Below are 15,416 nucleotides of genomic sequence, written 5' to 3'. Positions count from 1 at the left end.
ACCATTTGAATCGTATGACAGTGCCACTGGCCAACTTCACTGGCTTCTAATTAGCCAATCATATGCACAAAACCCACTAATGAGCATTTCTGTAACATTTCAGACGACATCAGTACATTTATGCAGTATGTTCTCCAGAGAAGTACAGCCCTTCCTTTCACTACATTGTTCTCTCTTGAAGTCAGTTGGCTCCGTCATGTTTTACATAAAGAAAATTATCATCTGCCTAGTATCTGACCTTTTGCGCAAATATCTTTTGTTCCGCAGTTTCTATTCTAAAGGGAGAAGAAAATAGTGAATGCTACTCAGATTCCTTCTTCCATGCTCTTACTCCTTATGTCATTCAGATTAGAGACATTCACTAACATCACCAAATTTAGATTTTTGAGGCTTTCTATTTCTCAGTTGAAACAAATTTGATAAAAAGTGTGGACTCCAAGTTTGTTGACGTTCTTTAGTTCCAGGACTTGATGGCAAGTGTATGGTAGTTAAGTAAGGGAATAGGATATGCCAGTATGTTTTTTGTAACATGTATCAAGTGGCACCAACTACTAGCTGAAAGTCTAAGGGAGATGGGACTCACTTGTGTCTACAGCCAGTCCCAGCAAAACAGAGTTACAGGCTGGGAGATACTGAACTCCATAATGTTTGATACTTGTAAAACAGAGTTTTACTTGTAAATACAGCATTATGGTGCAGCAGTTCCGGTGTGCAGGGTTAAGGCTGTAAAGGTGACTGTGCTGCTGTATGCTATACATTGGCATTGCGTCTCTGCTTGCTCTGTATGCATCTTGAAGTCAGAGGGACATCTGTGTTTTAACTGCTTTTTGTGTCAGTAGTTATAGATTGAATCTTCCTGTTTTGTGTGATTATTCCAGATAATATTTGTTTGTTGACCGAAATGAAATTATTAATGGTCTCTTCTGTGGATAGTTTGACACCAACGTATCAATTCACTTTGAGGAGGCAGGAGAATCAGGCTTGCTGTTTTAGTAGAGAAATACATAAATTCACAGCTGCTACCAAAGTGATTTTTCTTGTTTTTTCTGCCAAATGTTTAGCTGCTGTCGCTGAGACAGATAAATTTTATGGGTGTAAGGAAGGCTGGACTCGTGCATGTGCACGTTGCTTTTCCTGGGTGTGCTGTGCCAGTGTGGCTGCTGGCACGACAGTGCAAATGCAGGCATTGCTTTGTGAGTCCAGCAGTCCCTTGGCTGAGGTGACCGTTTAATTTTTCTTCTTTAGACCAGACAAACCCCCGCTTCTGAAACAATACAAAGTAGTTGAGTATGAACCCAGAACACAAGATCATACAGTGCAATCCTGCTGTCTGTGGGGAAGGGTATGGGAAGAAAGGATACCATGCCAAAAAAACCAATCAGAAGAACAGATGCAGATTTCTGCTGGACTGTTTCAGCCCTGAAAGCTAACTCACAAGACCATTTTTAGTGATTTGCTAATAAGAAAGAAGATACTGCTCTGGATGAATTATTTGTTGCTCAGAGTCTGCCATGGTGAGGAGGTCCTTTGGGATGCAGTCCCACAATGCATGGTCTCAGTGGATTTAGACCAAGTTAGAGGTACGCTGTGCTGTGTGTTGGACTATTATTAAGTAAAAGCTTTTGCCACCTAGTGGAAAAAGTAGAGAATTTCGAATAAGCAAGAAACCCACTAATACTGGTCATATGCGAAGTGTATTTATAAGCAGGAGTAACCCACTTGCTAGAATGGTAGCAAGTTACTGTGGCTTCTGTGGAAATCAGTTGGTAGAAATCTTCTGAGGTAACAGTGCATTTTGTTCACATAGCACAAAGCTGGTGAAAAGGGTATTAATTTGTACACTACTCTCACCTGTTTGGAACTGCTTTTCGTTCCACCCCAGAGGGTACCTGCCTGTACCTCCCCTGGATCTTGGGCTTGGCCAGTATGCTTTGAATGCCTCTGTGGTGACTCACTCCCCCCAACAATGGGATGGGGAAGAGAATCAGAAGGGCAAAACTCATGATTCATGATAAAGATGGCTCAATAAGTGAAGGAAAAAAAAACCCAACAAGTGGTGCAGGCACAATCACTGACGACCTCCCACCAGCAAACCAACGCCTAGCTAGTCAGGCTGGAGGCAGAGTGAGAAACAGAGGTGGTCATGGCCCTCTGTAAACACTGCTCAGCAATAGCAAAACCACTGATGTGTTTTCAACGCTTGTTTTGGTCACAAATGTAAAACACAGCACCTTGCAGGCTGCTATGAAGAAAATGTAACTTCATCCCAACCAGACCAGTACAGCCCATTAGTTGCCCAACTCTCCTAATGTTCATCAGCCTCCTAATGGAGAAATGAAGATCTGGTCACATGGTAGAAGTTTGTGCAAGAGCTATAGGATGTGCCTCCACTACAGTGCTTTCAGGTAGCGATTCATCAGCCTTTGTTTTAGCTGGGGTGGTCCTTCCTCTGTCTGCTATTTCGTGTTGCCACTGCTGCTCCACCTGGGTAAGCATCCTCCCTCCTCCAGGTGAAACAAGTCTTCCCCAGGGCCTGGCTTCTTCCTGGTCCACAGCTTCTGCCATGACACCCCCCCTTGAGACAGCAATTTGGAAGTGACCTGAATTGCTGTCCAAGTGTTCCTTCCTTCCTTTGCCAGACTCCTGTTGTTTCATGGCTGGATCTTTTTGGTTGGTGAACAGACTAGCCCTCTTGTTCTTAACTGATTTTTGGCATTTTTTCCAGGAAGGAACATGTGGACTTTTCCTCACGGTCTTCCAGCAGTACTTTTCCCTACTGCTGCTGCTATTAGTATCAACTCCTGTAAATGCAGGCTGCAGTGCTCATTTTCACAGCTTCATCTCTGGACCTCATGCTGTATTGCCCCTGAGCAGATGCTTCACAGAGCCCTGAAATTGTCCCACTTAAGCAGGCAGGTTGTACCGTCCTGAGTACTCATCCAAGCCTGTCATCAACAGTTCTTCTGAACTTCTCTTCTGAAGTCACTTGCCCTTGGTTTTCATTCGTTACTGTGCTAGTACTTAGGTCCTTATGTCAACAGCTTAGTGTTTGGTGGTTGAAAGGGAGAAGAAGCCAGGACAGCAAAACAAGTGGGTTTAGTGGTTTTTCCCTGAATGTTTACAAATCTGATTTCCTCTCTCTTCCTTAAGATTTGTCATCTCTGCTTGAACACCTTGTATGCCTGTAGTAACTCATTATTTATACAGCAGGATGAAGATAATTTCAAATGAAAAGAAATAGTACAGGTGATTCATCCCAAGCTTCCTTAGGATTTTTAAGAAATCAGTCTTTTCTGATTATGGTTTATGTTACAGTCAATCAAAATGGCAATTAATTTTGGCTCAGATTGTGTCTAGTTACGTGTATGCCTGTGAGTCCCACGTTTCTGCATGTTTTCCTGGAATGTGTTTGAGAATCTTCCTCTCCCAAACGCATGCGGCTGGTTCAGCAGTTCAGCAAGGAGGATGACAGGGTTGTCATGACAACTAGTTCCATGCTGTGAGAAAAGATGATGCCAAATTACCAGCTTCTGTCTGTTTATCACTCCTCGTTGAGTAATGTTCCCCAAATTAGACAGGCTTGTCTAATTTATAATTACTTGTTCTAGTGGCTTGCATTTTGCTGCATTTGTTTCTGCGATAGCACTCATGCTTCTTGCAGTGATGCTTAGGTGAGACTACCTGCTGACCACCATTGTTGTGAGTTACGAAAGTAGGTGGTTATGCTGTAGTGTGTGCAAAGTGAGGAGAAAATCTGTCTTTGGGTTTTTGGGGTTTTGTGTGTGTGTTTGGGTTTTTTGGTTTGTTTTTGTTTGTGTTTTTTTCAACCCAAGGAGCTTAAAATTGCACATTGAGCTCACTACAGTAAATAAATGGGATAAAAATATTCAAGGCCTCTGCTCTTTCTATTGTTCTCTTTAATGAAGACTGCTCCTTTTAATTTTGTTTGCCTTCACTCATTAATACAGTATGTCTTCCCTAACCTTCCAATGCCTGCCTTCATCTTCAGTGTGCATGTGGGGTGGGGAGGAGAATATGCTCCCTTTAGAATAAAATCCTGGATCTGCTGAAGTCATTGACATCTTCTCAAGAAGACTTAAGGTTTTTTGTGGGTTTTTTCCCTTTGATTTTGCTTTTATTTTTTATTCAGGCCCTGAGCGCAGAAGGAACACATTTTTGTTTCAAGATTTTGGAAGTTCAGAAGAGGGAAAATCACTTTCCCCCATCCCTTTTCTTTTCGATAAAACCTTTTTATCCTCCTGTCTTCCCAGTTCCTTTCTTGTGCTTCCCCTTGTGTGCCTAGAAGGACAGCATCTGTAACATGCACATGATACTGTGGGCCAGCTCTTTCATTACACTTCATCACAGCAATGAAGAAAGCCATCAGATTTGAAGCCACTGGTTTCCCATTGCAGCTCAAACCCTATGACATCATGTTGTTGGATCCCTGTCACCATCCCATTCTTTGTAATTTTTGACATAGGAAACTTTGGCACAGATCCCTTATCTACAAACAAGGCAGTTTTCAGTTTGAATTTCATTTACATTGTGCACGCACTAATGGAGTGAGAGCAGTGGGAGGGATAGACATTCAAAAGTGGATTTTATAGATTTATTGTTGACTAGATTATTTTTCAAGATTTGGAAAACTGAAAGTGTTCCTTTTTGGACTGTTGTGCTTCTGGCCTGGACATGGAACATTCCTTTTCAGTTAACTTTTCAGTGTGGGAATATGCTTTTGAGGCAGTAGTAGATAATCAAGGTCTAGACAGAATCCTGTGTTTGGATGGTATCCCTTTTCTTCAGAGGACCTTTACAGAAGAAAAACTGTTACAAAACAGTCCTGAAAACTGAGATGACTAAGCTAGGAGTACAAAAAAAGCGAGACCTCTGATCTTTATCTCTGTACAGTTTGGGTATTTCATTTCTTAACCTCTTTAGATAACGTAGATCAAGTGCTTGCAAGCGATGTTGAGCCTTGTAGACTAGTGGTCTCACTTGGTCGTTCTGCTACCTTCTTAGCAGAAAGAGCCCTTCTTACCTAGAAAGACTGACTGAAAATCAAGTGCTTCCATTAACTCTGGAGCTGCATTTGTATCGGGGCTGTGCATTTATTACAGTCTGTTTTAAACTATATTTTTTTGCTTCTATACAGTTACATTGCTAGTGCATTTTTCCTTGAGGTGTCAATTATCAGCTTTTCTTTCCATCACACAATGTGATCTTTTTCTTCCAGTCCTAAGTAATGTGTAAATACACTATTCATCTTTCACTACGTTACTATCAGAAAGGGAAGGAGCTCGATTATGTACCTTCCAGACAGGAGTGTTGAGCTTTGTTATTGAAATTATGCAGTATGTTTCTAATCTCTGTCAAGAAGAGATCCTGATTAATTTAGCACAAGCACATTGCCATACAGCCAGGTTTCAGTACTAGACTGGTGATAAACCAACTTATGACAATGGTGGGTGCAGTATGTGGTTTGTTTTATGCTGATAAATACAGATTTTGCTAAGGGCAAAGTAGAGAAGGCAGTTCTCTAGATAACAGAACTTGGTCCATAGGAAATCAAGCATCTTGCAAATATTCTTCCGTTCTACCTTCGCTATAATACCTAATCAGCCCTGATTGAATGTTTTACTTCAACGTAGTTCTTTCTCAAAAAAATGCGTAATTATTGTCTCAAAAATTTTAACACAACTTACTGTTAAACTGAAATTAATTTTGCTGTACCTTTGTGTTCCTGCTCTTCCAGAAAGTGCCTCCAGAGCTCCTGTCATTCTCTTTCCACCTGTATTTGTTTCTAATGACTGCCTTTGGTCTTCAGTGAAAGGGATTTCTAGCTGTACCTGCAGAAGAAAGCCTGAACTAGTTAAAAGCTGCTTCAACTTCATGGCATTTAGTCTCTCTAATTACAAAATATCCACAAATTACATCAGCAGAAGATGCTGCCTACATAGTCAGGAACAGCAGCTGGAAAGCTGCACTGCATTTAGATGCAGAGCGTACTATTTGCATCTGTTGTAATGCCACCGATACAACCTGTGCTTGGTGAGCGTCGACCGTGCCTCACATGGGATGCCAGTTATGAGGGAACAGTTTGAAGCATTGCAAAAATGATGGAAAAATAAATGGTCTCCATTTGCTGCAGAAGTTTGTCTGCTCCAAAAGATCCTACTGAATGCTGTCATTTTAATTTCTGTTTAATTGGACAAGGGCTAAACAGATTTGCAATGGCAGCAATTTGATTACTGTCCTTCCCCTGGAAAAGCAATAAAATAAGTGATAAAAATACTAATTTTGCCAAAGAGCTTGGTCATCAGTTACATGTGCACTTCAGTGAATTATTTATATTGTTTATTACCATCTCTCTTCAATATCATAACAGTTTCCTAGGTCACCCTCATATAGTAAGATAATTTTAACTTGAAATACAAATGTAATTACTAAAATTTCTAATTATTATGCCAAACTTAGTATCTGAACTATAGCTACAGCGTGGAATTAATCACTGCTGTATATCAGGTAATTGGCACAGGCTGACATTTGGAGAAGGAAGTTACAAACAGCAATATTTTACATTATATGGGCTCTATCCTATCTTTAGAATACAAATGGTGTTCACAAAGCTCTCCTAGCCAGAGTTACCAGTTGAATATGGCAGTGTTTATGGCTTTGTGGAGGTACATCTCTGTTGCTAGTTTTTTCAAGAATTGTTTCATTTTGTGTAGCAGACTTCATTTTTCCAGTATTTTTGAAGTTTTAACTGCTCTCCTTAGTTATAATGGTACCGGGAAGAAGGCTTTATTTAGTTTTTTCTCTTAGAGGCTCTGTGTTTCAGCCATTCAGACAAAGATTCAGACACAAGCATTTATTTTTGATTGAAACTTGGCCAGCCAATTTCAACATGTGAGAGCCTCTTCAGACTGTTTTACTCCTTTGTACATTTATTAAAATTTGAAATGACCATTTATACGTTTTTTTTTAAAAAAGAAAATAATCTTTCTTTGATACTTTTCTAAAGCCTTACTGGCTTTTTGTGAATTAGTTCTTTATTTTAGTTTTTTAAAGAGAAATGTCTTAACTTGAATTTCCCATTTGATGTTAAAAGGGAATGGTAAGGCATTGCAGGTGCTGCCCTCCCCTTGGGCTCTCACTTCTGATTATTTAATTTCTTTCATCATTTTCCCATTCTTTTAAAAGCATTCCTGTCGTCGCTGTGTTGCTGAGTCTCTGAAGAGACGAAGTGGGGGCTGCATGGTGGGGTGCAGTTAGCGGATTCCTCTCTCTGAGTTCTGCAGAGACCGGTGCCAGAGGTTTTTAGGGAGCAGCCCTGTGCTGTCATGTCGGACCCTGTAAGAAGGGACTATGGTGCCAACTCTAAACAAGCTTTAGGTAAAGGGGAAAGATCTGGTTTCCTGAGGGACTTGTCAGGTCCTGGCGCAGGAAGGTGGTGGAGGCAGGAAAGTGCAGTGAAGTCCACCCTGTGCTTTTCAGTTTTCTTCAGATGAAGTTAGCTTCTTGTCTTAGATCACGTCCTCCATGTTTTTACGCGGTCTTCCTTTTTAGTCCTCAAAATCCTCTGCCATGTCTCTCTTACTGTCATGTTTTTTCACCAGAATTGGCCCGTGCTTTTTCCGTAACATCTCCGTGAATAGCTGGTTTGGGGATCTTTCCCCCTCCCCCGTCTGGACAAGGCTTTAACCGTCTGTCTTCAGTGAGACAAAACTCCACGTGAAAAACACCAGTCCCCTCTTTGTGACCCGTCCCTTGACTTGAATCTGCCTGCGGAAGACCAGCTGTGAACTTCTAGCTATGTTGACCTTTAAGCTGTCAGCAATGCGTCTCAGAAGTCAGGTGGTGACAGCTCACACTTAGCTTAGGCAGATTTCCAGGGAGCAGCTTGCCCATGAGGCTTCACTGGCATGTCCAGATCTGGGGTGAGAGCCGGCCTGCCTCGCTACTGACAGCTCTCATGCGCCCTGTGTGTGGGCGAGGATAGAGGGCTGGCTGCCCGCTCTGCTGTAACGAAGGCTGCTGTTTGAACTTCATCTTCGGAGTGTATGTAGGCAGTGGAGCCAGCCGGTTCAGTAACGTTTTTTCGCCAGAGAAAGAGATGGCTTGCAAAGGTCTACAGTGCAGTGTGAATCTGCATGATGCCTGGGTGAAGACATACCTTGTTCCTGTGCAGAGTTTTGAATTGGTTACATCTTGAAAAAATCTTTCCACTGATAAGAATTTGACTCTTGCTGTAGAAAGACAAATTATACAGTTAATGTGAATCAACGTTTCTTAAAGAAATGCAGTGTCTGCTTTCTTGTACAGCTTAGCTACAGTGCCTCTTCTATGCTAGTTCAGTACTGGTTTTCTTGGTCCTGTTGCTTTATGCATTTTATATAAGAAATGTCTTAACAGTATAGCCTTTTAAGGATGTTGTTGTTTACTGTAATACACATGGTAGGTAGACCAACCCCAGTGCAAAAGGCTACATTCTTTTTGTGAATCTTGCTTTAAATTTCTGTTGTAAGCCATGCTTTCCGTATTATAAGAGCAAATACTTTCAAATCCAGAACCTTCATGAGCAGCCCTCTGGTCCTGGTTCATTGACCTTTCATCAACAAATCAGTAAAGAAGAGCATGGGAAACGCCAGGAGATGCCAGGTAGAACTGCGCCTTCTCAGGATGACTGGGAGGGAATCGGAGAAAAGTTCCTGATCACCATAGATCATCTGCTGCTGAGGAAGCCTGAAGGATTTGGTCATCCACAGACCAGAAGGCACCATTTCCATGTAAAGTTTTTACCTCTAAAGCCTTGCAGACATAAGAGGAGTTCTCAGTTTCCGATGAAGAAATCCGATGTGTTCAGTTTTATTTCCTCTTGGGTTTGTTTCATGCAAGTTGTTTGATGCCATGTTAACAGAATTGGATTGATGTACAGATACCAGTTTTTTTCTCTCCCGTCTTGTGGCTGTCACTTTATCTTCTACAAGAAGACTGGGATTGAAAAGGCCTGAATTTAACAGGATATATATATACACACACATACATATATCAGTGTGGTGCCTTCATATTCTGGGCACCAAATGCTGCTTTGATAAGGGACCATTCTTACTCTGGCCCATGCAACAAAAATTAGATGCTTTGACTCAGTGTCATACCATTTGATGGGGTCTTTCAAATGCGGAGGAAAATTATTTTGCTACTTGTAATTCCATACTCAAATCAAGAAAAGCCATTGGTGCCCTGGCCACAAGCGCATTCATCTGCCCTGATTTTGTATGTTGACTCTTATTTCTTATTTTTCTTGTGCTGCTGTCTCCTGCAGTGGTTCGTTACCTTTGGCTTGCACACCAAGTGCTTTCATCTGCTAGAACAGTCAGCAAACTAGGGAGGTTTTCCAGTTCATGCCAGTAGGAAATCACAGCATGTGAACAGGCTATCTCTGCCAGTCTGTCTGATCCTGAGGTGTGTTCGCAAATAGGCTGGAGGAAACACATTCACTTTTTTTTTTTTCCAAGTAGGTTTGCATAGCTAACGTGAGAAATGGTGCTCCAGCATGAACACGTGCAGTCTGGCACTGTCCTGTTCAGCCATGCTTATCACACAGTCTGCAGTCAGTACTTCTGCACAAGCAGTACCGAGATGCCAGCAATGTACATCTCATGCCCAGACATAGTCATTTTGTGTGGAAGATGCAGCTCTTTGAAAGTTCTGAGCTGTATTAATTGAAAAACATAATCTGAAATTTAAGATATCTTTTATCTCTGAGCATACGTGAGTTTATTTTGGTGTGTTTATTTTTGCAGAGGGGTAAATTTTCAAAGTAAATTTATATTACTCAGCAAGGTGATATTTTCTTATTCCAAATTGCTCACAGCTGTTTTGCGTGATTTTCTTCTAAGTATTCATTCACATACAAGACAATTTCTTCTCTTCTAGTTAGAAGTTGCAGAAATGTTGTTTTAAGTCTCAGGGTTAGCAGTTTTCTTTCTGCTGTGAGTTTTGTCGGCTTTTACTTCAGAGTCATTTCTGTTTAGGTCCTTCTGGTATGGCATCATTAAAACAGTAAGTAACAGTATGTTGGTTCCTCTGCATCTCAGGTTCTGCTGCACTTTTGGTTGGTTGGCTTGAAGGAATAGTTTAATGCAGCCATAGCATAACACTTTGCTTAACTGTATACTTGAATACATGTGTACACGCACATATGTATGTATTGCAAGGACAGAAGCCTTGCATATCTTAAGTGAAGAGAATAACATTTTATGTCCTGGCAATGTTGAATTATGGTTGTTTAATACTGTAAACTGTATGAACCTGAACTGATCTGAAGCTTTGCCTCTCTGCATAATAAAGACTTAATGTTTTCCTATTCTGGCATGCATTGAAAGGCCCAATACGTGAGTTTTATGAGCACTGATGTTATTGTGATATTTTGAAGTTTTATGAACCAGTTATTTAAACTCACCCATGTGTATCTGGACTTGCAGATGTTGCCATGCATACTTCAGTGTGATGTTCAGATATTTGATCTTTGCATGTCACTTTTTGCATGATATGGTCAAATGATTTAAAGTGTTTTGCTTTTATTTTCATTTTGTATGGTTGAGAACAGTGCAGTAGAGTTGTTCAGCTGGAAGACAAAAATGGGTGAGGTTGAAGGTGAATGGTCTTTAAAAACTATAAGACCTTGGAGTCGGGAGCTGCATACTTGAATGCAGTAGAGGCTACAATGCGGGGACATTTAGAAGTGGGCGTTCAAAACATTTGGGAATTTCTTGAGCTGGTTATATGACTGTTGCTGATTTCAGATATTGGCCCCCGGGTGACAGTCATTATTGAATTTAAGTATAATGATACTGTCTAGTTCTTCTTCTGCAGAATTTGCTCTAGATTAGTCCTCAAGTGGTAAATCAGTAACTTAAGAACTTTTAAGTGGTTCTGAGAAATAAATAGTCTGGTTTGTGCCATAGAGTGTAAGAGTTATTTCAAGTTACCATGTCATTTGTCTCTGTGTGTGTGCACGCATAAATCTGAGTAGCAGAAATGAGAAAGATTCAGAAGTAAGCAACTGTGATAAAACATGCAGTAAGAGGCTTGAGGGTAGACAGACAAGAAACTTGTAATTCAAAAAAGATTAAGAGGAGCAATATAACAACATGTTATTCATCTGTTAGCCACTGAAGGTGTTTTGAGGATTGTCTTTGAAGGCTGGAAACAACTTGCTGGACTAGATGAGCCACAGCTCATTGGTATGGTGCTTACTTTATTCTTGGGTGGTTTTTTTCTCACTAGCTCAGTTCACCGTGCTTGTGTCAGCCTTCATCATGTCTGCTCAAGTGCTGGTGGAAACATCAGTCCAGGAGGTGAATTGTTTCTCCTTGCAGCTTGATGGATTCTTGGAGTAGACCATAGCAGCTGGTTAATAGCACATACTGTAATGACACCACCAAAGCAGTTTAGCTGGGAAGTTTAGAAGAGCACCGGCTCCCTTACTTTCTGCTGCATACATGCTTTCCAGAGGCTGGGAACTGCCCCTGCTGGATTACAGCTGGTTAGCACATAGGTGATGCCCCTGTTTTTCTAAAAAGCGCAGCATGCTCTCCACTGGTGACATCTCTTAGATGCATCTGTAATCCCAGGTAAATCTGGGAATGTCTCTAATTATGATATGAATTGCTGGCTCATTCTTAAATTAGTAGAAGTTTTGTCAGTGGAGCCAGTTTTTCATTTCTGTGTTGGCACTGTGGATGAAGTTTTGATGAGTTTTGGTTTTTTTTTTCATCCTACCCCATTAAAAAATCAATTGAAAACAGTATGTTTGTAACAGTCAGGGTGTGTGTAAAATGACGGGCCAGGTTTTTTGGTCTCATTGTTTTGAAGAAGCAGCCTTTTAGATATTGTAAGTAAATCCAGTGGGGGTCTCTTGGGGTGTGTGTGGTTTCTGTTTTGATAAGCCAACTCCAATTAGCAGAAATACATGTTCTACTAGCATGCGTTGAGAAGGGAAGGTGATGAAGAGCACAGAGTACACCACAGCTCCAAGTATTTCTTTAAATGCTGAAATGTAATGTACTTTGAAGCTAAAGCTTATTAGAAGAGCTAGTTTATGTGATGGCATTAGGTAGCTGCCATATTAGAACAGCTTTTTGGTAAGTAGTGTATTTTTTTCCTCATTTCATAGGCCATGTCAAACCAGGCTTTGTCACCTTACTTTGAGACTCAGTAATTCAGTATGTTTGTCTGGTGTGCATTTACACGTGAACTGTACAACAGCAGTACCAGATGCATGGCACTACGTCACTTGCATCAGGGGCAGACCCACGGAAGAACTGTTTTAGTAACGTGGATTTTTTTTTTTTTGTTTCTTTTTCCTGTTGTTCTGTGTCCGTCACCCGCTATCTCCTCCCCCCAGCAGATGTATGGAGTGATCATTCATTTCAGACAGACCCAGACTTGCCACCTGGCTGGAAAAAAATCAATGACATTGCTGGGATCTACTACTGGCACATACCAACAGGAACAACACAATGGCAGCGTCCTGTGTCCATCCCAACAGATCTCCAGGGCTCACGAAAAGGATCACTTGGTTCCATTACTCCGTCTCCTACTCCAGAAACTGAGGTAACATACTGTGTCTTCTTGTGTGCTGCATACTGTAAAGAAATAACTTTTTGAACTTGCAGGTTTAACTGTTAGCTAAGCTGAGCTTTAGAGTATGGGGCCTGATAATACTCCCAAGTGTAGCAATTTGTTGATAATACATCGTAAGTATCTGTTTTCTATGTGCATTTTCTAATGGCTGTGCCTTATGAAACATCCTAAACTTTGGATATATAGGATGAAATCAGACATATCTCAGCTAACCTAAGACAGCCAGTGCCTGATGAACGTGAAACTACTGCAGTTCTGTAGCATGCACTGAAGCATTGCTGCATTATGTGGATACAGAATAAAATTTTTGCACATTATAGTGGTCTTTTGGCTGGACTCTTTGTACCTCCTTTTTGGTTCACTTGGTAGGAGTATCACACAAAGACGTATGAGTCTTCATTTGAGACTAGTTCTTTTACAGGGGAGTTTCTGTTGAATAAACATGAAGTATTCTCAAGTGTAAGTCTCTTAACATCCTGCCAGTAGAAAATATCTGCACAAGTGGATCACTGTCTTGCGGTCAGTCTTTAATCAGAAACAGAAAAGACATACACTCTCTTCCACATGTGCTGAAATGTGATACCACCTTTTAAAATAATCCTTTCAGGCACAATCCAGGGGGTTGATTGGTGTCATATAAGTGGAAAAATAAATTATCAGAAAGAGGAGTATGCTTCAAAAAATGGGGTCACTTTATTTTAGTGTGTTGGGAAGGTTTCTAGTGAATGAAATACTAATATAAAATCAAATAGTTTTGAAATTAATACTTTTTCATACTAACTTTTCAGAAGAAGGTCCACAGATTTATGAAAACAAGGGAAATTTGTACTGGCTTTGAGTTTTGATCAGACGATCCTTAGAGTTTATTTATTTTTTTAAACAGACATTTAGATATGACAGTTCTTCTGTCCTTGATTTTGATGTATGTACCAAAATAACTTAATTGAAGTTAAGAGGAGTTAAGGACATTTAAGTATGTATTACCATTCTTGACTTGAAACTTTTATCCTGTGTAGGCTTAAACGTGTCCACTCTTGTTCAATATTAGAAAGATTGCTCCCACATGTTCATAAACGCTACTGGTAAGGTTTGTAAACGTGACTGCATCATTTCAGTTATGGTTTACGTCAGTCAAGCTCCCGTGGAATGTACTGTGCACCAAGCATGCTGTAAATTATTTCTGAGAGGGTTCATGGAGAAAGAACAGTAATTGTCTACATTCAGCATTTCTGGATGTTTTTTTTTCTTCTACCTGAATGACAAGTGCTGCACATGCTTCCAGTATAAATTCCTGTAATGTACGCATGAGGGATATAGCTTCACCATTAAGTATTTTTCTTTAAAATATGGAGAACAGGGCTTTAATTACTGAGTTACAGATGCCTTTCACAAAAACGCAGAAATCAATATAGTTGGTAAATTGCAGAGGGGAAATGCATATATTCATTTCAAATATTTTTCTACCTCTGTTTAAAATGTCTTTACAATGAAAATTTCATACCTGCTGGTAACATGGCAGATGTACTTTTAACCTTTCAGAATTCTTTTGCTTTAAATGAAGAACGGCTTGTGATTATAGGTAATGATCATTAATTCTCAGCAGCATTATGGAGAATATGAAATGTATGAATTATAACAATGTAGATTTAATACAGTCTAGATGTATTGAATAAGACGTTTGAGGAGTCATTCTAAAATGCCACGTATGTGATGAGTACATAGTAGGCTCATCTAGGTTTTGATATAGCAGTTCTAATTCAACAAGGGATTTGATCCTGCAAAGATTTATGCATATACAGTTCTATGGCAGCATCAAGACCATATACTGTAGTGTAAAAGATAATGCAGAAAATAAGCAAGTTTCCAAAATTTGTATTAGTATGATGTTATATGGTTATTTTAATTGCAGGTATAGATGAGAGCATTTGTCTCTTGAAAGTTTCTGCATTCATTGATAAGCATCGTACATACCATTATTGAAACAATACTGATCTTTTGACTCAGTGGTTATTAAGATAGCATTGGTATACAATACCAGCAGACTTACAGTAATGGAGTTCAAAAGGAGTGTGACTTGGGCTCAGGACTTTGTGCATTGCCAAATACTGGGGTGTAACTGGAGTTCTAATGGGAACTGTTAGGAAGTCTTGCATTTCTTGATACCACAGATACTGAATTTTATTAAGAGGGAACCAGAGGAAAAATCCTTTGGGATTCGGCTGGTTCAGAGCAGTAAGAGTGATGTAAGCTGTGCTGTGGGGTTAAGAGATGGGTGGAGGTAATGAAATAATTTGTAATCTGGATTTAACAGTGTCAGCTATCATGAATGTTTGGTTTTTCATCTCTCCACAATCATTACTTGCCAGCACCTGATCATCTCTAGGTCACTTGCAGGTGATACTGGTTTCAGTCCCTGTTTCAGTGCAGTGCAGCCTACCCTAAGTGCTCCCCCTCTCTCTCCCCATGAAGGATTAATGTGGGGTGTCTGTGATCCAGTCAATCTGATGCTTCACAAAAGATGTGAAACTTGATCTAGAATAGGGGCTCCCAAGTGCCTTTATCCCAGTGCTGCCACTGGCAGCAGCAGTTGTGGTGGACAGCTTCAAGCTCCAGGTTGGAGCATGTGTGAGCTGTGTACTGCTGGTTCCCTCATTGCTGTTTGGAAGCTTGTGTTCCATGCTAATCTGATTTGGGAGGCTGGTTTAGCTCATTCCCCTGTGCTGGAATTTGTAGTACTTTCATCTGAAAATGTTGGGGGATATATA

The 15,416-nt window shown here is 40.4% G+C and overlaps 1 protein-coding gene across 1 annotated transcript in view; it reads left to right on the top strand.

Annotated features, from left to right (window-relative positions):
• The window catches only part of APBB2 (amyloid beta precursor protein binding family B member 2), a 150,940-nt gene that overhangs the window by 73,394 nt on the left and 62,130 nt on the right, over positions 1–15,416 (top strand). The window contains exon 6 of the mRNA XM_080378984.1: positions 12,413–12,621. Within this exon, the coding sequence (XP_080235110.1) occupies positions 12,413–12,621 (209 nt within the window). The remainder of the gene's footprint in view (positions 1–12,412; positions 12,622–15,416) is intronic.

The sequence above is a fragment of the Falco punctatus genome (genome assembly GCF_963210335.1).
Source record: "Falco punctatus genome assembly, chromosome: 1".
Classification (NCBI taxonomy): Eukaryota; Metazoa; Chordata; class Aves; order Falconiformes; family Falconidae; genus Falco; species Falco punctatus.
This window is presented reverse-complemented; position numbering and strand designations above follow the sequence as displayed.